Genomic DNA, 25,996 nt, shown 5'->3' with positions numbered 1-25,996 from the left:
AATTTCTCTTTTCTTACAGGTAGAGGCTTGCAGCAAACACAATATCTCTCTTGATCTTAGTAATCCCTATAAAAAAGAAAGTATTACTATCAGTCCTAACTGATGCAATCACTATTTTAAGTAGTCACAGGCATGTGACACTATGCAGCAGAACAACTGTCACAGGTTTTAAATGGAAGTCTGTGTGCATCTCTCTTCAGTCACAGGCTTGCTTTAAGTGTCAGTATTCATCAAAGCAACACCTCACACCGCAGCACAGAGTTGTTACCAGGAAAGTCAGCAATGACGCTACTTACCATGAACTCAATACCAGAAGCTTGCATTACCAAATCACTCAACATCCTGTGGGGCTGTGCCCCGCTCCCCTGCTTTCCAGCATTGCTTCTTCCACTGTGACATACATACCCTCTGCAAACTTATTTTCCAGCTCTGTGTTTCCAATGGCTTTGGCAGCCTGGCACATCTGCCGAAGCAACTCCTCCAGCCTCCTCATGCACCGAATTATGCTCCCTGTATAAAAAGCGAGACAAAACTCTGTATCCTCTGTTACACCATGTCACTGTGTAACTCAGTTACTAGAGCCTGCAGTACTTCCTTCTCCAACCCTGTTCCATTTATCTAGAACAGCCATACATCTTCAGCCAGGCTTCTGTTTAATAGTAAGCTCCATCAAGCATTTCCTTAATGCTATCTCCAAATGCTTGTCCTGTTCTGTTTTTACAGCCTCAAAGCACTTGGTAAGATTTGCCTCCAAAACAAAAGAGGTTTGGGGGATTGACAGCGTCTGCTTCGAGAACCATCACCCACAGGTTTTTATTTTCTCAAAAGCTCTCAGTTCTGTAGTTGGCAGAGCCAGTGAGACAGTAAGTGATCTACTCTTGTGCCACTGGAGAATCTAGACCAGTCTACCACTCAATTGCATGCCTGCAGCAATGCATACAAGCTCAGTCTCAATATCAGTCCTACCCTGCAACCTAATACCCACTGTAGTTTATGCTTTCATCTCCTCTCTTAGCTTGGCACTAGTCATTAACAAGTTTCACCAAACAGCCCCAATCCTTAAGCAGCATGCAAACAGCATGTGGTTTAGCCATTTCCTCCAGCATCACCTCATCCCTAGTTCAAAGTTACTGCATGCAAAGTAACTGTCACAAGGTAAATACGAGATGAAGCAACAGAGCAGCCCTGTGGAGAAGGACTTGGGGGTACAATGCTGGACATGAGCTGGAAATGCACACTTGCAGCCCAGAAGGCCAACCATACCCTGGGCTGCATCAAAAAAAAGTGTGGCCAACAGGTCAAGGGAGGTGATTCTACACCTTAACCTCTGGGGCAAGACTCCATCTGGAGTACTGGGTCAGCACATTATGAGAGGGATGGAGCACCTCTCTTACAAGGACATGCTGAGAGCTGGAGTTGCGAAGGCTACGGGGGGGGATCTTCTTGTGGCCTTTCATTACTTAAAGTAAGATGGGGATGGACACGTTAGTAGGGTCTTACAGCAATAGGGACAAGGGATAATGGCTTTGAAAAGGGTAGATTCAGAGTAGAAAAGGAAATCAATTTTTTACAGTGAGGGTGGTAAAACACTGGCAAAGGTTGCCCAAAGAGGTGGTAGAAGCCCCTGTCTCTGGAACCATTCAAGGTCAGGCTGGGCAGGGCCTGGGCAACCTGATCTATTTAAGAGATGTCCCTGAATGACCCTTCTGTGATTCAGTGAAATATTATCTCTAGACAAGGTATAATAGCTGGAAAAAAAAAAAACTTTTCATGTGAAGAGAACATGCTATAAAGCTCTTTGAAAAGTGAGAAGTTAAGTAAAATAACACTTCTAATAAAACAATTTGTGTGGTTCCAGTAGACCAGTTCAGTTTCTATAGGAAGAATAGTTTGTGTGAGAGTAGCAGTCTGTAAAACTTTTATTGCAATGACATTAGGTGAAAAAAATCCATACGTAGCCTACTGGACAGAAAGCCAAAACAAGTAAACTGCAGGCAGGGGCCCAAGCACGGCCATGCTGCATTGTGGTAGGCCCTGGCTCAACTCCCAAGGATCCTTTCTTGTCTCCATTGAAAAGGTTAAATGCTGACAGCATTTACAGACTGGGGGTGTTGCAGAAATACTTTTTTTGTGCATGAACAGATATTGCATTTTTGGAATAACTTACTATTGTCTACACTTAGTTCCACAAAACGGCCACTCCAAAACTGATTAACAGCATACTTGGCTCAGTTTACCATTCTTCCCTGCAGCTCTGAAAAGCTGCTCTAATTTCTACTTCTTCCCAACACACACATTTCAGCTTAATGGCAATTCATTTTCATTAGCCCATCCACACTGTTCTAATCTGTGGGAAGCACACTTGCTCTTGGAACACCTAAGTTTATGCCATGTGCTTTCCACAGCTACAAGCTTTCAGACTACTCAAAACTGCATCCAAGAAGAGGTTTCAGACACTTGACCATCAATACTAAAACAATACCAGAACATTGTTTAATCTATCTTTAGGCTTGTGAGAGTGGAAGCATGCCCTCAACTCAAGATTTCCGTCTAGAGAAGTTCCGATGGTGTGTGTTAGCCTGGATGGCAGCACAACACTGAATACTTGGCTCTCATGAAGAGCACAGCAGTCTTTCAGGAAGCATTATTAGTAAGCTGGGGAAGGGTGGTGGCAGTAGTAATGAAAAATTATTTTTAAAAAAGTGGTGGCTTCCAATACATTGCCTCATGGCTGGAAAATTTTCTGCCTCTTTAATACAACTGGTGCACAACAGTGGAATTGCAACTCCTGTAATAGCAACAACTTATTATTGCCAATTCTACGTTGCCCAAAAGGCAGAGAGGAAAATACGTCTCCTTTTAGAACTTTTAATAAGCCATCATGCTGAGTACCTCATGGTAACAACCTCTATTGAAATTTAGGACAGGAAGCACTAATGCCTAAAACAAAAATCTTTGCTAATGATCACAGTAAGGATACTGTGGGTTTGGTTTGTGTTTTGTTGTTTGCATGGTCTCATCCCTGACCCCCACCCCCCCTTTTTTTTTTTTTTTGTGTGTGTTTTCCTTTCTTTGAAGACACTATAGCAACATGCTAAATCAAGGCAGACTCCACTGGGATTTAGCAACACCACACTACATTTAAAGTAAGCATAAATGACAATGGATGTCTGAGTGCTTTCCTTCCTTTTTGACAGTGCATGGAAAACCAGTCCATTTAAAGGAAGAATCTTGCATCAGCCCCTGCCACAAGGGCCAAACTTCTCAAAACAAGCCCACAATATCTAATTTTGAGGGAGCTAGCACTGTGGACTCAGACAAAACTGACGGACTGGCCTTACCCCAGCTGTGGCAAATGCAAAAAACCCCAACATTACTATGCATTATCAACACAACTATTACAATTCATGTGCCAAAACTAAAACAAGCCAGCTACTGTTTTCCCTGCTCAGATATCCACTGAAGTAGGAGGAATCTGCTAAATGAAGAATCAAAGACTGCCACAATTCCTGCTGCTCTAGAAATATCCCAAGCCTGTGCAGTGGATTACAGAAGTGCATTAATAATTACTTTTTTTCCCAATTCTGTACATGCAAACAGGAAAACAGCATTTCAGAGAGGCAAGGCAATGGTGACAACTGACAGCTTCAAAAAGAATTTTCAGGTATCAGCCATTACATAAAAACTTTTAGGACTGGTGCAACCATCATAGTGTACTTCACACCTTTCAACATAGCAGGTAAAAGATGAAATAAGGTTTTTCAAATTTAACCTTCAGGTTGCTGGCTTGTCTTTTTACAAAATATCTGAGTTTTGTCATCCCACTTTTAAAATTAAAAAATCTAAGTATCCTTCCACCAGGGGCAGTTTCTAGTACTCTGATTGCAGGAATCTAATTAATCCAGGTGACAGATGACATCGAGGCTTTTCAAATATATGCACTGCACTGCTATGATGGACCATCCAAAACAGACTTAGTTACCACCTCTCAGTTCTGTCATCTTTAAGACAGCAGAAGGACTCTTCAACTTGAGGACTAAATAAAATGCTTAACTGTAATGAGGACAGGTGCAAGAGTTGTACTTCTTAATGGCAGGCATTTGGAACATGATATGTTTCCCTTTAACTAGCAAAGGTGTTACCTTTAATTGAAGTACTTAAGATTTCTGAGTTTTATACCAGGATGTGATCATTACCATTTCACGTTAGGGAATTACCATCTCACACCTTCTAAAGGACTGATTAACCTACCTTCAAAGACATCAGTCATTTTGCATATATGAGCAAAGTTGGCTCCATTTGCCCATGTGTATACAACATCCATTAGGTTCGGTCTGAACGAATTTAAGTAATTTTCTTCATCGATTTCCAGTTTTGCTTCTGCAGACACCCTGGCAATTCTTTTTGCACACTCCTTTAAAACAAGATTTTTAAAAATCATAATACATTTAAGTGCTTAGCCAATAAAAAGGCTTGTAGGTATTGCATACAGGATGAGACTTCCTTTTCTACTCTGCCCTGGTGAAGCTGCATCTGGAATATTGTGTCAAGTTCTGGGCCCCTCCATTCAAGAAGGACAGGGAACTGCTTCAAAGACTCCAGTGCAGATCCAGGAAAATGATTAAAAAGAGACTGAGGCAGCTGGGGCTGTTCAGCTTGGAGAAGAGGAAAGTAAGGGGTGACCTGATTAATGTTTGTAAATATGTAAAGGGTGAGTGCCAAGAGGAGGGAGCCAGGCTCTTCTCGGTGATGCCCAATGACAGGACAAGGGGCAATGGGTGGAAGTTGAGGCATAGGAAGTTTCATGGAAACAGGAGGAATTTTTTTTTTTCCACTGTGAGGGTGATGGAACACTGGAACAGGCTGCCCAGGGGGTTGTGGAGTCTCTCTCTCTCTGGAGATATTCAAAACCTGCCTGGATGATTTCCTGTGTGATCTGCTCTAGGTGATCCTTGCTCTGGCAGGGGTGTTGGACTAGGTGATCTCTTGAGGTCCCTCCCAACCTGTAACATTCTGCGATTCTATGAAATTAGTCAGAATCAGAAAGTAAACTACTGTTTACAATAAGTCTGCCTGCACTAACAATTTACAGCATTGTAAGCAAGCTTGTAAGAGCTTTGAATGGTACATTCTAAATTAGCATTAACAATTTCAGGCAAACAAGGTAACTCATTATTGCACACTGCAAAACCACATGCAGTCAAATTTCACTAATAACCCCAAATCAAGTTTTCACCATGCTCTTATCATACTTTACTCATACATCTCACTCAGATTTCTAGTGGATTACCTGCATTTGCCGGAGTGGTCCTGCCAACTGCTCTGTCAACTTTGGCATTTCACTGGACTGAAAAAGAAGACATTAAATAACCTCATGCACTCCCGTACATTTGCTCTATACAAGATTAAATGCAAAAACCAGAAGTGTGCCAGTGCCATCCCAAATTACTCCAATGAGTTCTCAAGGTTGTTATCAAACACTAACATTAACTGAATTATCCAAGTACTCATTCCTCAACCTAAATCAGAAAGCAAAAATCCTTCTGTACAGTATGCCACTAGTATAAAAAAAAAAGGCAGTTCTTTCTTGAATAGTTCCCAAATTCCCTCTACTTAGCGGTTCCATAGTTTTGAAATGCCAAAATGCTGATAATTCACTACTTTACCTGTTACAAGCTTTCAGTAGCTTAAACATCACTGATTAAGTATGCAGATTTGGCTATTCAAATACAGCAGCACATGTTTAGACCTGAGTGCTATTGCTGAATCAACCACTACATTCTAACTAAAAACAGCTTACTTCGCCATCCCTCTTATCAACAAAATTAATTCATTAGCATCTGCTGCTAAGGTGCCTTCCACATTTGGAATCAACCTGAGTGATACATCTTGCCAGTTACCTGCAGTAGTATTTCACATGTCAGTTTTACTGTCTTTTCCTGTTGATACTAAACGTCTACACAGCTTACAGGTGGGAAAACAATGACATTTGATATTTACTGCCCGTGACTTTGCTTTAAATAACATATAGTCAGTTTTTGACATCTCTCTTGGTAATACTACGTGGAAATTACACCATTTCCATCAATAGGTCAAGAGTACTGTCCAGACAATGTAGAATGGACACGTCTCAGAATTGAAGATGCTCTCACTCTGGAGTGCAGGAGCAGATATTGTTAAGCCTCTTTTTTAAATAAAAATTCTACATTTTAAGTTATAAGTATGTGTTTGTGCAGACATAAGTACAAGCATGTATGCTGAGACTCTACTGCTTTTTTGCATGAGGAGGAAACAGTTGTTGATTCCATTACAATTTTACACAACCTTTGGCATGTCATTCACGGGAAAGATACTTTAGCACAGAAGCTGCCATGCTTTTGTTAAATTCAATGGCAGTTCACATCAAACAACTTAGGAAAGAATACAAAATGTGCAATGGCTCACACTGTTACAAAGTATCCCTGGAACTGAATTTAAACATTAACTGTTGGTAGACAGCAATGTCTAAAATTCATGAATTTAAGAAGTAACTCACGTTCTCTTGAAATACAAAACAGCTTAGTAGAGCAGTTGCTTGTTCTGCTGATAAGTCATTGAAGAGACCATTGAACATCATTTCTGTCAGGAGTAGTTCATCAGCACTAAAATGAAGAAGATGATGAGGGGAAAAAGTTACTGAAATGTAATTTTAAATTGAAGTACTATTAATCTGTTTTGTAAAGCAACTAAATAAAGATAGGAAACATGCCTACTTAATTTTTCTTAATTTGGAACACTGGTACTAGTATGTTAGCTTTCTAGCAAGAGAGTGTGAAAGTATTTTAAAGAAATTAAACCCTTTACTGAACCACAAAAAATATCTCCTGATAGTTCATCATACAAGTTAACAGTTTTATCAGACAGGACATCAACAGATTGAAAAGCATCAGACAGGCAACTTATGAAAGAACTGAAATTGGTGCTGCTGCTGCTCAAAAGATTCAACTGGGTATTTCCAAGACACTGAAAAAAATGAATAAACTTGCTACATTTTACTTTATAGAATGAAGACCTAATAAGGAAATATAAAATCCAAACATTTAGATAAAATTGTTGATAAGGCTACACCTCTGTTTTTGGAGTTTATCAAACAAATGCATAGTCTGGAGGTATTCTTCTACAAAATAAAATGTAACACATCAAAAACAGTTCCTGGAAGTCACGAAGTTCAAACAAATGCATAGTCTGGAGGTATTCTTCTACAAAATAAAATGTAACACATCAAAAACAGTTCCTGGAAGTCAGGAAGTTCATAAAATTCTGATTCAGCTTCCCTGTTTGCTACCAAATTTTGCAGGGGACAAGAAGTTATCAGGTATTGAACAAATACATGTACCTTGTTTCCCACTCTGTGTAAGGCAAGAAGGCAGAGTCACAGAACTGACTGTCACTTTTAAAAATACAACATTCTATCAAAATCTGAGTTACACTCTGAAATAACAAAGTCTGATTCATGAATCTTTACTAGATGTTTTTATATATATACACACACACACACACACATTAAGTCGAGTGCACCCCCACTGCTAATGCATGTTCACCTAAATCTGGTTGCACAGGATCAACCATGACCACAACATAGTAACTCCAGCAAGGACAGTAACAACATGCAATTCAGGACAGTCATCAGTTTGCACAGAAACCAATTACCTGCTGATTTCACACGCAACTCTTCCCTTCATCTCAATAACATCTGAAGAGGTGGCAAACCCCAGTCTTCGCAAAACACGCTTGCGGCATTTGAGTTCATCCATTTGTAAGACAGTTCTGGCTTTTTTCAGTTCTCTCTTTGCTGCCTTAATATCCACAGCAATCTGGCAGGTCAGGAGAGAAATCACATGCTGCTGCTTTAACAGATACTAACTGTTTTAAGGACATTGTTTAAATTACATAAAGGCCTCAGAATGACAGTGTATGAACACACTAGTTGACACTGACTCACCTAAGAGTAAGGCTTAAAGTAAATGTACCCCAAAAAAATTTAAAAATCTGCTCCATTTATCCCTAATAAACTCTGGGAAATTTGGGAAGTTGAGCTATTCACCCAGCTCGAGGCAGGTGGAGAGGGGGGTTAGGGCAAGAAAACCCTAAAAGTCAGCCCATACTGAAAAGTCAAATCTTTGGTTGAGAAATGAGCACTCGTCCTCTGATGTACTAGCCTTGTAGTTCATCACAGTCACTCACATCCTGACACCAGGGTGTACACTGCTGAAGTCAGCTTGGTCTATCAGGTCTTACCACATGTGATTTTCTGCTACCCATCCAGGAACTACCTTACTTCTGCAAAGCAACTCCTGGAAAACCTGTTTTCTGGAGCAGCACAGAAACACGAGAGCTGTACAACCAGTTTCAGTCTAGCAAGGTCTGACTCTATACAAAATAAGCAAGTGTATTGTTTCCAGGCTCAGAGTCAGCTCAGGAAGCTGCAGCATAGTGACTTGTATGGTACACTCCCATCAAGCTAATAAGCCCCATCAATTCAACTTAGCTCTGCATGGGCATATTAAAAACAATCTATTTTAATTACATGTGAAGACTTAACCTATACTGTATTGTGCCTATTCAGTGAGAAAGACTCTACTGACACCTCTGTACCCTTCTAACCTAAGATGACTTTACCTGGAAAGTTTTATTTTCAGATATAGTCCCCATGTGTATCAATGAAGGGCATACCACTGACTCAGCAAATTTTCAGTAGGATTTGACAATTTTACTGATTTTAAAAAGGATTATGTGGTCTTATTAATTTAAAAAGTATTATTTTGGTTTATTAATTCATTAAAAAAATGATTAATTTACTAACTGATTATTTGGGCTTTGCAAGTAAGAAAACAAATAATTAGTAGAATACTACTGCCTCTCTCTTCAGCTACATAGCCTTTTGGGTTGTATTTTTACCTGTGTTTTTTTTTCACAGAGTTTGTACACAGTTTCCAAGTTGGGATCATTGTGAAGAGGATGTGAATACATCCTATGCTCAAATGCCTCTACTTTTTGGATTACTTTTTTCAGTCCTTGATCTTTGATGCCCATGTCATCAACTGGGTCTAGTAAGGGTACTCCATCAGGAAATCGTTTCTGTACTTCCTAAAAGGAAAACCAAAAAAATTAAAATATTTCAGGGTGAGATTAGTAACAGTAAAATAAACTTCTACAAATGAGCTGGCACAACTACAGGGGCACAGAGGGCAGTAGTGTAAGTTTGTTACATGATGTTTCAGCAGTTTTCAAAATCACTTTACAGTGAGTGTAGACAGGTAGAAACAACTGATACATGTGGCTTCAGATCCCTTTTATAAGGTTGAAGACATGACAAATTTCTTTGGAACACGTTGTCTGGGATTCAAGAGTACCTCACTCATTAAAGCAGAGTTTACACAGCCCCATGGAACTTACTTGTATGGATTTTAACACACTTTGCCTGTTGTCAATAGGTCTCAGGTCTTTCGGTATGTAAAGACGGACACTGCTGATGGCTGAGAGAAGATGTACCAAAACAGGAACCACCTACCAAGGAGAGCACAGTAACTGGTAAGCCAGGAAAAAAAAAATCTATGTATTATTAATGTTCCATTGCAACATTTTACACAGGAAAATGAGTACACAAGGACACATTATATGTAAAAGAACATCAAGAATATATGACATAAAGTATTAATAAAGAAGAAAAGTAAGTGTGTTCAAATGGGTAAACTCTATATTCAGTTAAATCTGGAGTCAGGCTACAAGAGAAAAAAAAAAAGTTACAAAAATTCAGTTTTCCTGTTACCTTGCCTTTTATATACTGGAATATCTATTTTATGATCCAAACCAGATAAATTACTGTCATATACTTAGCCAAACAAAACCAAAACAAAACCCCACCCAAAACCTGAACATAAAGTAAACAACTGAAAACTGTAACAGTTTCTCCTCATACACAGAGTTTCAAACTGAAGATTTTAAATAATGCAAATGCTTTTGCTAACAATTGCAATTTCATTTTAGAATGAAATAGCCTCACAAAGCTGAAGGGGTCTGAAAAAAAAGGGAAGAAATAAAAAAATTGTTCCCACAGACAGAAGATTTTGCTAAGAAAAATATCTGCCAAACAGCATTGTTAAAATTTATTACTCAAGGATTACAAAAATTCTAACTAAATTATGAAATCTAGCAGAACAAATGCACATTACCCAAAGAATCCTGCACAAGCATCCAAGGGAAAAAAACCCAAAACATCTCATAGACACTTTCAAATTTCATCATGTATGTAGATCATTTTAACAACTTTGTTTACATTACTGCTATTGTCTTTCATGCACTGATTTGAAATACAGAACACAGCAGTAAGTTTCAAAGCACTTCTTCTACGGTAACAAATTTGCTCAAGTATTTTCTTCACAGTTGGAAGTTTCTTCTTCAGTGAAATCAGCAACTGTTTAAGAAAGCACTTCCTTTCACTTTCTTAATCCATCGATCCTGCTTTTACCAAAGTTTGTAAATGCTTTAAAATTAGAATCTTTCAAAAGATTTATAAGAAACTATTCAGAATACACATGCAACAAACCTGCATCTCTCCTTTCTCATCAGGTCTGGCTGGCTTTGCAGCTTCAGTAGCAGAATTTTTCAGACTCTCTTTGCTGCAGTGCAGCAGCACTTCAACTACATATAGTGGGTCCAATTCACCAGAATTTGGCTGTTGAGGGCACAGAAGAAAAACCAAAAACAGGTCCACAACAGTTATTTTCAAATACCTTGCTTGCTTCTTTATTCCCAACAAAACTTTAAAGGACATTTTTGGTTAGTTGATTTACAACATCAGCAAAAATGGAAGGCAAAAGCATGGTTTTATTCAATATTAAAGGTGTGCAATGAGCTATGTTCTTCACAGTTATCAGCTCAGTGATGCAGTACATTCTAAAAGCTACTGAATCATATTGATTGACACCTCGACAGTGTAGCCTAAAGTCTACTTGCAGCTTTAGGTGCGTCTGTCTTTAGTTCTAGTAAGTTAACTTTTATAACTGTAAAGTATTTGTATCATGCTTTCAAGAATGAACTTCTCTGTCATTTTCAGTTTTGCTAGCTGAAGTTTTCCCCCACAAAGACGATCGAAAATCTTTCACACAGAACAGCTTTTATCTGCAGCAAACAGGAAGCTGCATCTCTCAGGCCACATCTTCACCACACACCCCAAACTGCACATGTAACTAACATTCATTTACAGAACATATGCATGCAGAAGTGCTACAGAAAATACAGAATTGGAGGGAGAAAAAATTTCTATCAGTAACTGTACTATGGTAGGAGTATAAATGCCATTAACGTTTGCTGTTAATATTACACTTTGTACATACCAGTGGTTTTTTAGTCAACGCAGACCACATAGGACTTAATCTACATCTGCTTTTTGAATGTGTACTGTTTTTTTCAGTGGTTTCCTGCAACACTTTAGGTACTAAAACCTTAAACAGGAACAGCTATGTTATTGTAAAAGAAGACTAGAACATCCCACAAAAATCACAGAACGTTAGGGGTTGGAAGGGACCTCCAGAGATCACCTAGTACAACACCCCTGCCAGAGCAGATCACACAGGAAATCATCCAGGCAGGTCTTGAATATCTCCAGAGAGGGAGACGCCACAACCACCCTGGGCTGCCTGTTCCAGTGTTCCATCACCCTCACAGTGAAATAATTCTTCCTCCTGTTTCCATGGAACTTCCTATGCCTCAACTTCCACCCATTGCCCCTTGTCCTGTCATTGGGCATCACCAAGAAGAGCCTGGCTCCATCCTCTTGGCACTCACCCTCTACATATTTATAAACATTAATCAGGTCACCCCCCAGTCTCCTCTTCTCCAAGCTGAACAGCCCCAGCTCCCTCAGTCTCTCCTTGTAAGGAAGATGTTCCACTCCCTTAATCATTTTCCTGGATCTGCACTGGACTCTTTCAAGCAGTTCCCTGTCCTTCTTGAACTGAGGGGCCCAGAACTGGACACAATATTCCCGATGTGGCCTCACCAAGGCAGAGCAGAGAGGGAGAAGAACCTCTCTTGACCTACCGACTGCACCCCAGGATACCATTGGCCTTCTTGGTCACAAAGATCACATTGTTGGCTCATGGTCAACCTTCCATCCACCAGGACCCCCAGGTCGTTTTCCCCTTCACTGCCCTCCAGCAGGTCAGCCCCCAACCTATAATGGTCCAGTACAGGTCCATCTCTTTCCCAGGTGTAAGACTCTACATTTGCCCCTCTTCAACTTCATTAAATTTCTCCCTACCAAACTCTCCAGTCTGTCTAAGTCTCTCTGAAAAGCAGCACATCCCTCTGGTGTGTCAGCCACTCCACCCAGTTTGGTGTCATCAGCAAACTTGCTGACAGTGCGCTCTGTGCCCTCATCCAGGTCTTCGATAAATCTATTGCACAGCACTGGTCCCAGTACTAACCCCTGAGGGACTACACTACATACAGGCCTCCAACTAGATTCTGTCCCACTGACCACAACTCTCTGACTTTTTTCCTTCAACCAGTTCTCAATCCACCTCACTACCTGATCAGACATCTCTGTCCATATCAAGTCTGAACGATCCTTTGATTCATGCTGCCCCAATTCACATGCTTCAAGAATAAAATTCTGCCCTCTTTGGTAGAATATTGCTTGATTAGGTGTACTCCAAGGATTCTAGATTTGCCTGAAACATCTTTTACTACATGGGCCTGGAAACAAAACAAGATAAGACAGCTGGTCCTATCTGCAAATCAAGAAATATGGCATAAATAAGTTCAGATTCCAGACTTAATAACATCAGACTCACTGAAAATTCAACGACCATGACACAGCACTAAAAACAATGTATGCGTAGTAAAAATTGTAAGTAAACATTTAAATTTATATTTAATATACAAGGATTATGATGATCCAAATAAGGAAGACCAAATTGCACTATCCCAAAATTTAACATCAGTAACTGTTAGATAAAACTCTGATGTCTAGAATCAAGGATTAGATGACAAACAGCACAACAGGACAAGCAGACTGCGGGCACAATCCAGTGGAAATGAAAATTTCTCGAAGTTGTTTTGTGGGTTGTGGTTTTTTTGTGTGTTTTGGCAGATTTAAAAATTAATTTTAAAGGAAATAGTTACTTTGTTGCCTGCTATACTGTGCAATATATAGCAAACACCACTGCTGGGAATACTCAGTTTACTGTAATTTAGGATAAAGTGCTATTTGTATTCACAATTTTGTAGAGCACTGTCACTGTATCATGAAATTATGCTGGAAAAACACCTGCATATAATTAACAATGAACATAACGGACTGCTCATGCTTTTGCTTTTGCATTGCAATGAACAAAGAGTGAAGCACAGACATTCTGTAACCCTAAATGTCAGTCTTAATTATTTCTCACTAGAAGAACTTCATTAGAAACTACAATACAGTGAAGGAAAAATTATGAGTAATACTGACTGCATTCAGCATCATTTCTAACAGCAAATCCAAACAGCTGTCACATTTTGGAAGTGGATGTAGGTTTAAAGACATGGCATAACAGCAATGTATTTCTAATACTAACTATACTGCTACAGTAATCACAGAATCTTTCAGGTTGGAAAAGACCCTTGGGATCATCAACTCCAACCATGAGCCCTACTCTAAGAAGTTCACCCCTAAACCATATCCCCAAGCACCACATCTAAATGACCTGTAAGCACAGGCAGGGATGGTGACTGTTCCAATGGCTGGCTACTCTTTTTTTTTTTTTTCCTAATGTCCAGTCTAAGCCTACCCTGGTACAGCTTGAGGCTGTTCCCTCTTGTTCTACTGCTAATTACCTATGAAGAAGAGACCAGCAACTATCTCTTTACAACATAGTTTCAGGTAGTTGCAGAGAGTCTAAGTAGTTGGTCATGATGATTTATCCAGAACTTCTCATACTACCTGAGGCACCGAAGACTGTGACCACTGTCACAGTAGGGCAGACTGGCATTTGGGTGCCCAACATTAGGCAAGAGGGGCTTCATTCAAACAACAACCATCCACAGACCCATCCTACTTATGGTGATGGAAACTACTCATTGTCAGGTTCTCACACTACTGCACCTGGGGCTGAGTTCTCAGGAAAAACATCTGGATTTGGCTAGAAATGCTTTATCTCAATGAGATAAAAAGTGAGAAAGATGAACTCAAAGTGAAGAACTCCTGTCTCTTCCCAGACTGTGTTAACCTTTCCATCAAGAGCTACTGAAATGAGACATGATCAGCATGAAGCACCCATGTGGCCTCTGATCTGCAGAAAGAAGGTCTGAAAACAGCCTTGTGGAAATAGTTCATCTTCCAAAATTTGGCTAAATGGGAAAAGTAAAAAAAAAAACAAACCTAAACTTGGAAAAAGTGCTATGTATTCAAGGACAAAAATGCATTGAATTGAGAAATTAAAATGCATAAATAACAGCTTCTTTAAATTATTTGGTTTGCCGCTGCTCAAAGGAACTAGTCTTTTCATACCGATTAATGAAGTTACATAGCTTTAAGTCTGTTCCATAATTCTCATTCTTTCCAGAGAACTCAATAGGAAAAAATCAGCCCAGACACTAGAAAGACTTAAAAAAAAAAAAAAAGAAAAGAAAAAAAGAGCTGCTGGAGCCAGAGCCATGTCCTGCAGAACAAACTAAAATTTCAAAGCTAACATTCAAGCCTAAAGGCTTCACGCAATGGCAAGACAGGCCAGATAGAGAAGGCTAGGGTAAGGGGGAAATCTGCTTTACTGCTCATGTAGCTCTATGAAGAAAGCAGTCTAGAAACAAAAGTTTATGTAACAGCAGTAAAGTCTAGTTTTCCAACTTCAAAAAGAAAGAAATGTGACTTTCAAAAGACAATGGAAAACCAAAACAAAGTATTTTTAAGAAGTTCTTTATGCACACGTTTTTCTCACTTCCTATTTAATGGATACCTTTTACAGAAGCAACAAAAGGTGCCACCACATACAGACACTACCAAACGTGACAAAGAAAACTTCTCCTTTAGACCCAGTAATTAACAACAATGCTATTCTGTCAAAACTACAGCAAAAATGTTATCACAGAAAACTACTCTTCAAATTTAAGTTTTAATTTAGCCAGCAGAGTAGCCTGTCAAAACATTTCTGAAAAGGAGACCAAATATGGACACCAACTACAAATAAAGGATTTTCAGAAGGAAAACCAAATCTGGCTTCTATTGCATCATTGCCCTCTGCATTTTCGTCCACATTTCCTCAAATACATTTCTAAAGTTTTATTCTCTTTGTATTTTAACTTTCCTGCCCTCAGCTGTACAGCAGCATCTCAGAGGACAAGCAATCCCACGTCTCATGAACTAGCTCAGGACTCAAAACACAGTTCCCCAGTTTAAGACTACCTTTATTTTGAGCCAAAGGTCAGTCTTCCTTAAGCCATTTAGAGCTTCTGCAGAATTTCTTAGAGTAGATAACACATTACCTTTCCCATGAAGGGCTTAGTATAGTGGTACTGGGTATGCCTCAGAAACAAACTAAACAGCTTGTGGTGCTAACTGCATTTTTGAACTACTTCCCCCAGACATGAGCAAGCATTTCCTCTTAACTAGTATGCCAACAGTTAAAAAAAAAAATGAATACAGGACTTAGGGTTTGCCCCACCTTCCATACTTTTTTTTTTCTTATACTTTCACTTTAGGAAGACATGCACTTTTTGGAAATTTGAGGTGAAAGAACTTTTTTTTTTTTTCTTAAAACTGTAAAGGAAAAGAAGTTTTACCTTATTTTCAGAAAAATGTATTTTTCTAATGGAGGCAATGTATGTTTTACCTTAACATTTGATTTCTTGGAGAAATTAACAACCACTCCCCATCCAAAGTCATCACCTTCGTTCTTGACCTGAAAACAGTACAAGACGTTATCACGTAAGGCACGCATAATCACATCATGGCAAGTAGGTATTTTTGTATTTCTGTTTTTTATAACAGCAGCCATTCATAATGAAAACAGCATTTCCTTTAATTCATTACTGAATGTCTAACAAAGAAACATAATGACATTAGAACTGTTGCTTAGTGAGATCCATGGACTTTTTCAAGACAGTAAGCTGGCAGGTACAAGGGAACTCTGCAAATTTCACAGACAGGTAGAGTTCTGAAATAAAAACGAAGCAAAAGAAAATTAATTACCTTTACCAGTCTTCCTGGCTGTAGAAAGGGCAGGCAATACTTTGGTTTGTGAATATATTCTTCAATGTCTTTACCCAGTTTTGCAAGCTGCTGACGGATTTTGTAGTATATCACCACATTTTCTTCATTGGGAATTGCTATTTTGTTGTACTGTCCTTCCAAATTATTCACTCCTATAACAAAGTCAAGTCTCATGGAAAATAGTAACTTCACAGATTTAGCAATCCATTTTTCACTTTCAGATCTACATAGCTAGTATATTTTGATACAGTTTTTGGCATTCAGATTCTATTTACAATAATCCATTCTCTGGAAAGCTATAAATGTCTCCATTACACTTTACTTATGGAAAGCTAAGTATTAATACTAAACTTATTTAAAAAAAATAATAATTGAGAAAATGATTAGGGTAGACCTGAAATAGTCAAAGAATCATTCATTCAGGGTTGCACAGAAGTCACACAAAAACTTGCAATGATTTGTAAGAGGGTATTTGCTGCTGCTTCTACCTCCTCATAGGAAAACACGATTACTCAAAGAGGTCTTCTAACAAAACCTCTCCCAACCAGCGGGAAAGTTAGAAGATGTTTTTCCTAATCTGTTTTAGGTTCTGATTTTGTCAGTTGGGAATCAGGATTTTCTTCCTCATAATACCCTAGCAAACAGAAACAAAGGAAACACTATAAAGATCTCTCTCCTCTCTACCAGCTCACCCTCTTCCATGCTATTCGAATGCATATGAGGACTCAGAAATCCCAATTCACTGTGACTCAAAGTGACAGTTCAGGGAAGAGCTACCTGTTTTCAGCTGCCAGCTTTTGAAAGAAAAAACTAGCATTCCATACTTATGGTAAAATTTCCCCCATGATCTAAACAACCATTCCTCTCCCTTGTGTTTTTAATTGCAGCATTGCAGTTGAAGTGATTACAAAATTCTAACACCCAGTATAGTACCTAAACAAAAAATGTCAAAGAAATATGAAAAATGTTCTCCAACTACTTTTCTGTATTTAAAGAGCAACTCTGGAATGCCAGAACGAGTATCCAGGCATGTCAATTAGAACATGGAGCGTCTCAGAAAATAAATACTGTATCTGACTACTACTGTCTTAAATACTTCACGTCCAAACTGACAGAAACTCTGCAAAGGGAATCAAAACCCCATCCCTGCATCATATGTCTATCAAAGCTACATACGCACACACACACGTGGTCTCTCTCAATATGCAATTCAAAAATGAACAGATGAACTGCTGTAGCAAAGGAAGCAGCTACCTCATGTTCTTAAGCTCTAGGTTAAGGTTTGAAAGAGGCATCACTTTCAAACACCTGCTGAGATCTTTGGAAATTGACTTTGGCTCATGAAAATACACCATTTAAAGATCACAGCTCAAAACTTAGTTATTCAGCAGAGTGCAAATAACGTCTCAGTCCTCTTTGTATGTTGATTTTCCTGGTTTTTCCTATACTACTCTGAATGTAGTGTGCTCAAGTTCTCTTCAGAGATTGTAGTGAGATATTAAAATTATCTTTCTTTTAGCTAAAAGTTCTGCATAATGGAATGGAGTAAGACTTCTCTGCACCTCTCAACAAGACACAATTTTTCAATTGGTTTTAATTCCTGTCCTGTAATTTATCAATATGACAACCACTGTCACCTGTCTAGAAGAGAAAAGCTCTCTTCATAACACATAACAGCATAGCTCCTAAGAACAGCAGGAAATCACTCTTCCTAAAACTGTAACAAGTGGTGCAGAAGCAACTATTACCAGGGAAGAAAAGAACTGTACAGGTCTAAACTCTTTTAAGGGTACTGAAGTCCCACACTGCAGCGCCTTTTATACTAACTCTCCTGAGTACAATGTACAATAATACTTACGCTCTACTATTTCTGGAATATTTCTGTAATGCTGGAACTGATAGAAGGATTTTTCTAACATGTATTCAGGATTAATTTCCTCTACGCGAAGCAAGTTCAAGACCATGTTATATGTTAGGTGGAATGCGCTGTTTAAAGGATCAGCTGAACCCTGAAAAAGATCCAAGAACACTGTTCAGCTAAAACCAATAGAACATACCAAATAAACCATGATGCAGGCTTTAATATGAGGAGCTGCTTTAATGGGCAACTTCTCGAATTTCGATTGTGTCTCATCAAATCCAAAGCAATTTTGTTCTGCTGAACATGTAACAAGACCGGTATGTCTCATCATATCTATCATTATGCTAGGGTTTTATAGATTAGATCTGAAGTAAATTAAAATTTCAGATACAAAGCCTAGATGTTTCTTATAGTCTATTATTTGGATTCTATTATTAAAAAATAACAGTTATTTACCTGTTTAAGTCAATCCTTTATTGTAACATTCTGGGAAAACTTACTTGCACATCATCCTCTCTTAAGACTTACTGACCACATTGATGTCTTGCGAAGTTTGTTAAAAACAGGTAGTCTACAACTTCTTTAAGTAATGTCTCGTTAAAAATTTAATTTACTTTGCAGGCTGCCCAATCCAGGCTGTGGGCTCTCCACTCATGAAGACAGGAAAAAAAACATTTAGACATGGTGCTGGGCAGCCTGCTCTACTCTGCTTGAGCAGAGGGAGCTTGGAAAAATTGAATTCCAGAAGTCCCTTATAACCTCAATCACTCTGGGATTCTTTGAAGTTCAGTATTTTTACAAGGTGGTATATTTACTTATATTTTGAATAACCTAAAAAGAAAGGATGCTGACAAAGTACTGTAGAGAAATATCACATCACTTCTTTTTTCCCCCCATTATTTTTCTAGGAACATCTACTACTGTCCTCTACCAAAACAGGGTACTAGACTGTTAACAGTGTAAGAGCTGAAATACCCCCACACCCACAATAACCAGGCTAGCTCAGTCTAGAAGCAAACGAAAGCTGTATTTGCAAGCAAATCTACAATCTACGATGAAATGCAATGAATATGTACAAATATACACAATTCACAACATTTACAAACATGTACAATCAACAGAAAAACACAACCAAGTCCCCTTTGCTTCCCCCAGGGGGCCTTCCCAAGGGGCCTCCCCCCCTGAAGGAATCCCCCAGACTCCCCTGGCAGAAGGCAGAGAGTCGAGAAGCAGAGAGACTGTTAGACTTAGCTTGTCAAGGTCAGTGTGTTATCTTCAGCCAGAAAAGAAGAAGCAGCAGCCAGACAGCCCAGCAAAGCTGCAAACTGCCCAAACTCCCCAATCTTGTTTTGAGTAATAGTTCTTATACATTTCTATCTATCCAATGGAAGTGTTTAGAGCAATCATTATTTTGCTTTCTTACACCAAATAGTGACTTATTTACATTCTTTAGCTTTCTCGGCTTGAACTTTGTAAAGAAAAATTAAAAAGACAGTTTTAAACCATCACATAGACTAGGTAGATGCACCTTTAGGCTGATTTGCCACGGATATTACTATGTTCTTACTCAAGAGGAAGACCTCATCATCATAAGAATATTTAATTAATATACATTAAAACAACCAGTTATTCAAAAAACACACATGAAATAAAACACAACATGAAATAAAGGAGATTTACTAAGCAAGCATCATTTTTAACAAGGCCTATAAGTAAATTCAGTTATGGTTAGCCATTTAAAATTAACAACAACTAAAACAGTTAACAAGAAAATGAGGACGTTTCAAGAAATATTTTTCATGCAACTATATGACTGTGTAAATCTCAACATAGTCTATCAGACATTTTAGAAGCTCAGAGATGGCTAGCAGCGGGAAGCATGCTCCTCTGCGCTTCAAGCTGTATCTACAATCAATTATAGTGTACCTTCTTGTGACACATTTCTTTGCCTTTTAATATAGAATATGGCATCTAGCAGTAGAGATACCTCCTCATCATACATAACAAAAAAAGCATAGACTATTAAAAAAACAACTGATGATTAGTTTATATATGCAAACACTGAAATTCAGCTTTCCTGCATCACGCTAAATCTAATGGATTTTAAATTGACATTACCACTGTACAAATTTTTATTTCCCTTTTACATGTGCAGTCCAGGAATTCCAGTACTACATCCATTGATGAACTTATGTTAAGTGACATTATCCTCCACAGATACTGTCAACCACAAAATTTAAGGATCTTGTAGTTCTATTTGCTTTATACAAGATACAGAGCCTTATGAGATTACCTTATGAATGTTATCGCTGCATGATTATTTCACCTCAGAAAAACTCCAGCTGTTAGAGACTTTTTCAGCATGTTTAAGAAAGTACCAACATGAACACATGTAAAACAAGTGTGAGATAAATCACACAGCCTAATGTTTTGATTTCTATGGTCAGAGACTCATTCAGTCATTCTATCTTACATCTGTGAGCAGATCATAAATATACCTCCAGTATTCATGTCAAGTGGTACACCACAGAACAGAAATACATCTCAAATCAGATCATGAAGTATGTATTTAAAGTAACACCATCAGTTCTCAAACTATCATAAATGGGTTTCTACTAAGAAATATGTCAACAAGTACAACATCAACAGCTGATCTCTTTGTATGGAGGAAAGCTCAGATTTCTAGAACTGTCTGATTTGATACACCAAGCAAAACTGAGAGAACTGTTGCTGGTGTGAACTGATGTGTAATACAGTTTTTTCTTTAGACATGGTAAAAGAATTATGTACCCAAGTGCTTCTCTATTTTTTAAAATATATCAGTTATTCCAGGAAAAAGGAATTACCACTCCTTAAAAAGCCAGCTTCTCTACAACAGAGAATGCCATTTAAAGATTGGCATTTAGTAAAGCATAGCACAGTCACGATGCCAGACAGCTAACGGTGGGTCAGATTCTTTCCTACAGCAACATCCACTGTTACCACAGTATATCAGAGGTTGGAAGGGACCTCAAGAGATTATCAGGTCCAATCCCCCTGCCAGAGCAGGATCACTTAGGATAGTCTGCACAGGAACACATCCAGGTGGGTTCTGAAACTCTCCAGAGGAGACTTTGCAAGCCCCTTGGGCAGCCTGTGGCTGCCCAGCTACACTAGCTATAGCTAAACTACACTAGCTGTAAGTAAACTACACTAGCTATAGGTAAACACAAACTGAAGCAGCGTGATGGAATATACCCACCAGCTGGCAACAGCCACTGGTGTATCTACAGACCAGTAGAGATCTGGCAAAATGCTGCTGTGACCACTCCAACCACACAATCAACACTTTGAAACAGTAAAATCGTAAGGACTGATTCTCACTTAAATGCTATCATAAAGCAAGAAAATAATGAACTTCATACATAAGCTATACTATACGCATAGAACATGCCAAAAAAGAACAAATTGTACCTGAGGATTCATTTTGAAAGCTTTTTAAAAATTATCACCATTCAAATGTAAAGAAGTAATTTAAAACCAACCAAAAAAAAAAAAAAAATCAAAGCAGACTTATTTGAAAGGCAGCATTTGAGCCAGTTGCTGACATGGCAATTTTTATTTTAAGCATTTGATTAGCATTTTAAACTTGAAAATAAGCTCATTCTACTAAGCCAAATTAGTTAAAAACCTTGCTTCGGCAAAAGTTCTAAATTTTTCCTGTTCCTTCATCTCATAAAAATATCTTTCTCCAAGTTTCAAAAATTACTGTTTTCTCACTGTTGTTCTCTAGAAAATAGTACATTCAAAGTCAGAAGTTTTTAGAGGCCTGATTTTTTTCTGAAAACTGAAGCTCTTACTTCTCCAAACTCAACATTTTCACTGTGAGGGTGACAGAACACTGGAACAGGCTGACCAGAGTAGCTGTGGAGTATCCTTTTCTGTAGACATTAAAACCCCACCTGAATGTCTTCCTATGTGACCTACTCTTGGTGATCCTGCTCTGGGGCAGAAGCAGTGGGCTAGATGATCTTCCAAGGTCCCTTCCAACCTCTAATGTTCAGTGATCCTGTGTGATTCTAAGCATCTAGTTTTACAGATCTGTGCAAGTCACCAGTTTATTAAATATGTAATCATCAAATAAATGCTAAGGATAAATTAAAGAACCTAGTTACACTAGAGAAGACAAATGTATGCTGTTGAGTTCACAAATATCCCTAAGAAATACAAAGCTCAAATCTTAGATGGAGTAAGTTTAAAGTACTGCACACAAGGTTCCAATGAATAGTGCCACAGTCTAATAGCAGCAATACTGCTGGTACTGAAATAGACTCAATAGTCCTAGCTTCACTCATCATACCGTAAGGCAGCTGATAACATTAGTCCTAGACGTTTTGCTACAGTATTCAGGAAATTGTTTGGATCAGATGTGCATTAGGGTTGAAGAGCTATGACAAAAATGTCATATGTACATGTTCATTCTCAATACGGATTATTTATTTCTTAAGAAGTTTTCCCCATAAATCTTTAGTTTATCTGGGAGTAAAGACACAATACTTCTTGTGGCAACAAAACATTACATAACATGATCGTGATCCTACTGCAGATAAGCATCGCCAGTCACCAAGTAAAACCTAACTGAGACACACTTAATGAGGAGTACAAGAAATGTTAGTCTGTACACATTCTTAACCTATTCTGACATGAAATGTCGTCTGTACTTAATGTCCTTGGTACTTAATTAACAACAACAAAACAAACGTATTTTTAGTGTTGTACTGCTCATGTCAAAAAGACCACATTTCATTAATCGCCTGAACAGTTACAGAAGCTATGGAAGAATCAATACCTTCCTGATAGCTCCCTCCTGTCTTTTTAACAGAAGTTTTAAATTCATTCCTCCCACACAGGAAAAGTAATGTGGAAATTAACAAAATACATTCATTTATTTAGATGAGTGGGTAAGAACCAACAGATAATATAGAAAACAAAACAGTTTCATTATTTTCCCCTTTTGTTTCCTTGTAATTCAAAACAGGGAAAAAATAATAACTAAGGAGCTTACAGTTTAAGTAAAAGAAATATTATTTCCTTTAAAATCAAGGGAAAACCCCCAACAGCTCATGTATTTTAAAAAAGTCATCTATTTCTTTTTTTGGGGGGGTGGTGTCTTAATTAATGTAGATTAGGTTCTACAGTTCTCAAACTACTGATCGTAAAACTTGGAAAAATCCCACCCCTCTGATTGGTTGGGCTTAGAGAGTGGTCTCATGAAGTCTGAAGATAAATAACAGAAACATCAGTTTTTCATAAACTATTTATAACTATTTAATACAAATAACTTTTGAAGGATATTTTTTATAAATTAGATTATAACCACACAAAATTTATGGTATTTGTAACAGGAGTTTTTTTCCCTTCTGTTTAATTTTTCAGCTGTGGAAGTATAATGCCTTCATTTGAATAACTATGCCAAAAAAAAATCTGTTTTTAAAAACAGTCTTTTAAAACAGATACACCATCATCTCTGAGATGTACACATGCATTCAGTGTGCCCATGAAGAAGTAAATTAGTCTGTTCCACTGAGAACACAAATCAAACCAAGAAAAAGAAAAAAAACTCAAAACCTACTGATACCATACATAAGTGAGTTCAAGTATGAGGTATCTGGTTTCGGAGGGGTGGCAGATATGTGATTAACATAACTTGATGCTGACTTAAGATGATTCCCACAGTTTATACAAAATCTAGTACTATTGGAAGTGTAGTTCTAACATACCACACCTCCTTGCATCAAGGCTACAACTCCTGAATAAATTCCCAAGTCTTCAATTATGACATGTGTGCAACATTAATATAAGCAGCATAACAGAGGCAACACACAAGAGTATTATGCTTCATTATGGTTATTTTTGACATGGAATTTCAATAGAATTGCAGTGAGTGTAATTTTCCACATTTAAATTATAAAGAAAGAGGGATTAGTTTAATAATCTGTAATTTCCATTACAATTTGGGGAAGTCCTATAATTTAATGTCCTTCTCAACCTCAAGAGTGTTTTGGGTTTCTTTTCAAACTCTTGATTTCCAAACCTCAAAGTTTTTTTCAAGTACCTTCAGTTTCTCCATAGTTAATTTTAGCTGACAGCCATCTCATTCTTCTCACTCACCATACGTACCTCATTTTTCACATGACTTTGTCTAGTTTGTCTATTACATTGAAAAGTCCATTAACAAAGCTTTATTTCACCACAAAATCAAGCCTGTAATAATTCTTACGAAAGTTAAGCAAACCTTTTCTAGTTCATCAATATCCCTTAACCAACTTTGGTCATCAAGAAACAGATTACTGCAGTAGTAGTGACGTCACTAGGAAACTGGATATAATTCTCTCTCCTGCTGAGATGCATTTTATACAGAGAAGGATGATACTAGTCTTCTAATTCTCTCACAAGAGAAATGCTTTTGGAGAATTTAGTGAACCCCCATACTCCTAAAATGGAGTTGTCATCTCCTGCCTGTGTTATCTATGTACCTCTTGATCTAGGTTGTATTTCATGTTAGATTATTTAAATGAGAACAACCTTAGTGGGGAGGATTAAAAAAGTTAATTTCTCTCCTACCTTCAAAAGCTGCTTGCCAATTGTTGGACTCATTTTTTCATCCACCATAAGAATTACTATTCCTCTGTCATCCATACCTCTGCGTCCTGCACGACCTGACATTTGAATGTATTCACCTGAGGATATCTAGGATAAAATGAGAAAAAGCAAAAACATTAACAAGCATTAGAAAAATAGCAAGAACGTTAAAAAATCCAACTACAATTATACAATAAATAACCATGACATATGAAAACTAGCAGAAGATGCTACCTGAGACATGAATTTTTCAGATTGAATTCATTACTCATAATGAGTAATAATGATCATAATGATCACTGAGCTAGTATGAATAATGTCAGAAGTGTAGTTAACTAATGCTCCCATAGCTACAGTGATTTCTGTAACATAGTGCATTGTTTTAATTAGCACTAGTGATTTTACTGATGTGACAGAAAATTGCTGGACAGGTCAGATTACTAACATATAAAACACCTTCAGTGTACCAATAATGCATCTTTATGATCATCCAATATCGTAACATTTCATTCAACTGATTTAAATGTAATTTTAGAATACTGATAGTTAGCAAAGTGGTATTTCTACACCTACTAACCAGGTATCTTAGTAAGTCACAGAACAGGTTTCTTTATCATCTGTAGAACTTGCATTCCCCAAAACTTCCCAAATTTCACTTCAGAGCTCAATGACTATTCAAGGGAAGAGTGCTAAACCCTTTTAAAACTGGTGAAATCAGCAGCCCAGCTGAAGTGCATGTACACCAATGCACGCAGTGTGGGCAACAAACAAGATGAACTGGAACTCTTGGTTCACCAGGAGAACTATGATGTAGTTGCCATCACAGAAACATGGTGGGATGATTCTCACAACTGGAGTACTGCACTGGGGGGTTATAAGCTCTTTAGGAGAGACAGGCAAGGGAGAAGAGGAGGAGGGGTGGCCCTGTATATTAAGGAATCCTTTGATGCCTCAGAACTTGAGGTTGCAGAAGAAAGGGTTGAATGCTTGTGGGTTAAAATCAGAGGGAGGCCACACAAAACTGACATCCTGGTTGGAGTCTGTTATAGACCACCCAACCCGGACGAGGAAGCCGATGAGATATTCTATAAGCAGCTGGAAGCTGTCTCAAGATCATCAGACCTTGTCCTTGTGGGGGACTTTAACCTACCAGACATCTGCTGGGAACTTAATTCAGCAGAGAGGAGACAGTCCAGAAGGTTCCTAGAGTGTATGGACGACAACTTCCTGATGCATCTCTTAGGTGAACCTACCAGGGGTAAGGCTCTGCTTGACCTGCTGTTCTC

The 25,996-nt window shown here is 38.2% G+C and overlaps 1 protein-coding gene across 1 annotated transcript in view; it reads right to left on the bottom strand.

The window, feature by feature from the left end:
* Positions 1–2: 2 nt before the first annotated feature.
* MTREX (Mtr4 exosome RNA helicase) overlaps positions 3–25,996 on the bottom strand; it is a 43,139-nt gene continuing 17,145 nt past the window's right edge. Inside the window, exons 15-27 of the mRNA XM_054398233.1 lie at positions 24,693–24,818; positions 18,087–18,237; positions 16,208–16,380; positions 15,849–15,917; positions 10,586–10,714; positions 9,436–9,546; positions 8,938–9,126; positions 7,690–7,853; positions 6,536–6,641; positions 5,291–5,347; positions 4,252–4,414; positions 406–510; positions 3–66 (exon numbers count right to left, since the gene is read on the bottom strand). Coding sequence (XP_054254208.1) covers positions 14–66; positions 406–510; positions 4,252–4,414; positions 5,291–5,347; positions 6,536–6,641; positions 7,690–7,853; positions 8,938–9,126; positions 9,436–9,546; positions 10,586–10,714; positions 15,849–15,917; positions 16,208–16,380; positions 18,087–18,237; positions 24,693–24,818 — 1,596 coding nt within the window. The 3' untranslated portion in view covers positions 3–13. The remainder of the gene's footprint in view (positions 67–405; positions 511–4,251; positions 4,415–5,290; positions 5,348–6,535; positions 6,642–7,689; positions 7,854–8,937; positions 9,127–9,435; positions 9,547–10,585; positions 10,715–15,848; positions 15,918–16,207; positions 16,381–18,086; positions 18,238–24,692; positions 24,819–25,996) is intronic.

This window comes from Indicator indicator, chromosome Z (assembly GCF_027791375.1).
Source record: "Indicator indicator isolate 239-I01 chromosome Z, UM_Iind_1.1, whole genome shotgun sequence".
In the NCBI taxonomy this organism is placed as follows: domain Eukaryota; kingdom Metazoa; phylum Chordata; class Aves; order Piciformes; family Indicatoridae; genus Indicator; species Indicator indicator.
Note: the sequence above shows the minus strand (reverse complement) of the source record. Positions and strands in the feature narration are given on the sequence as shown.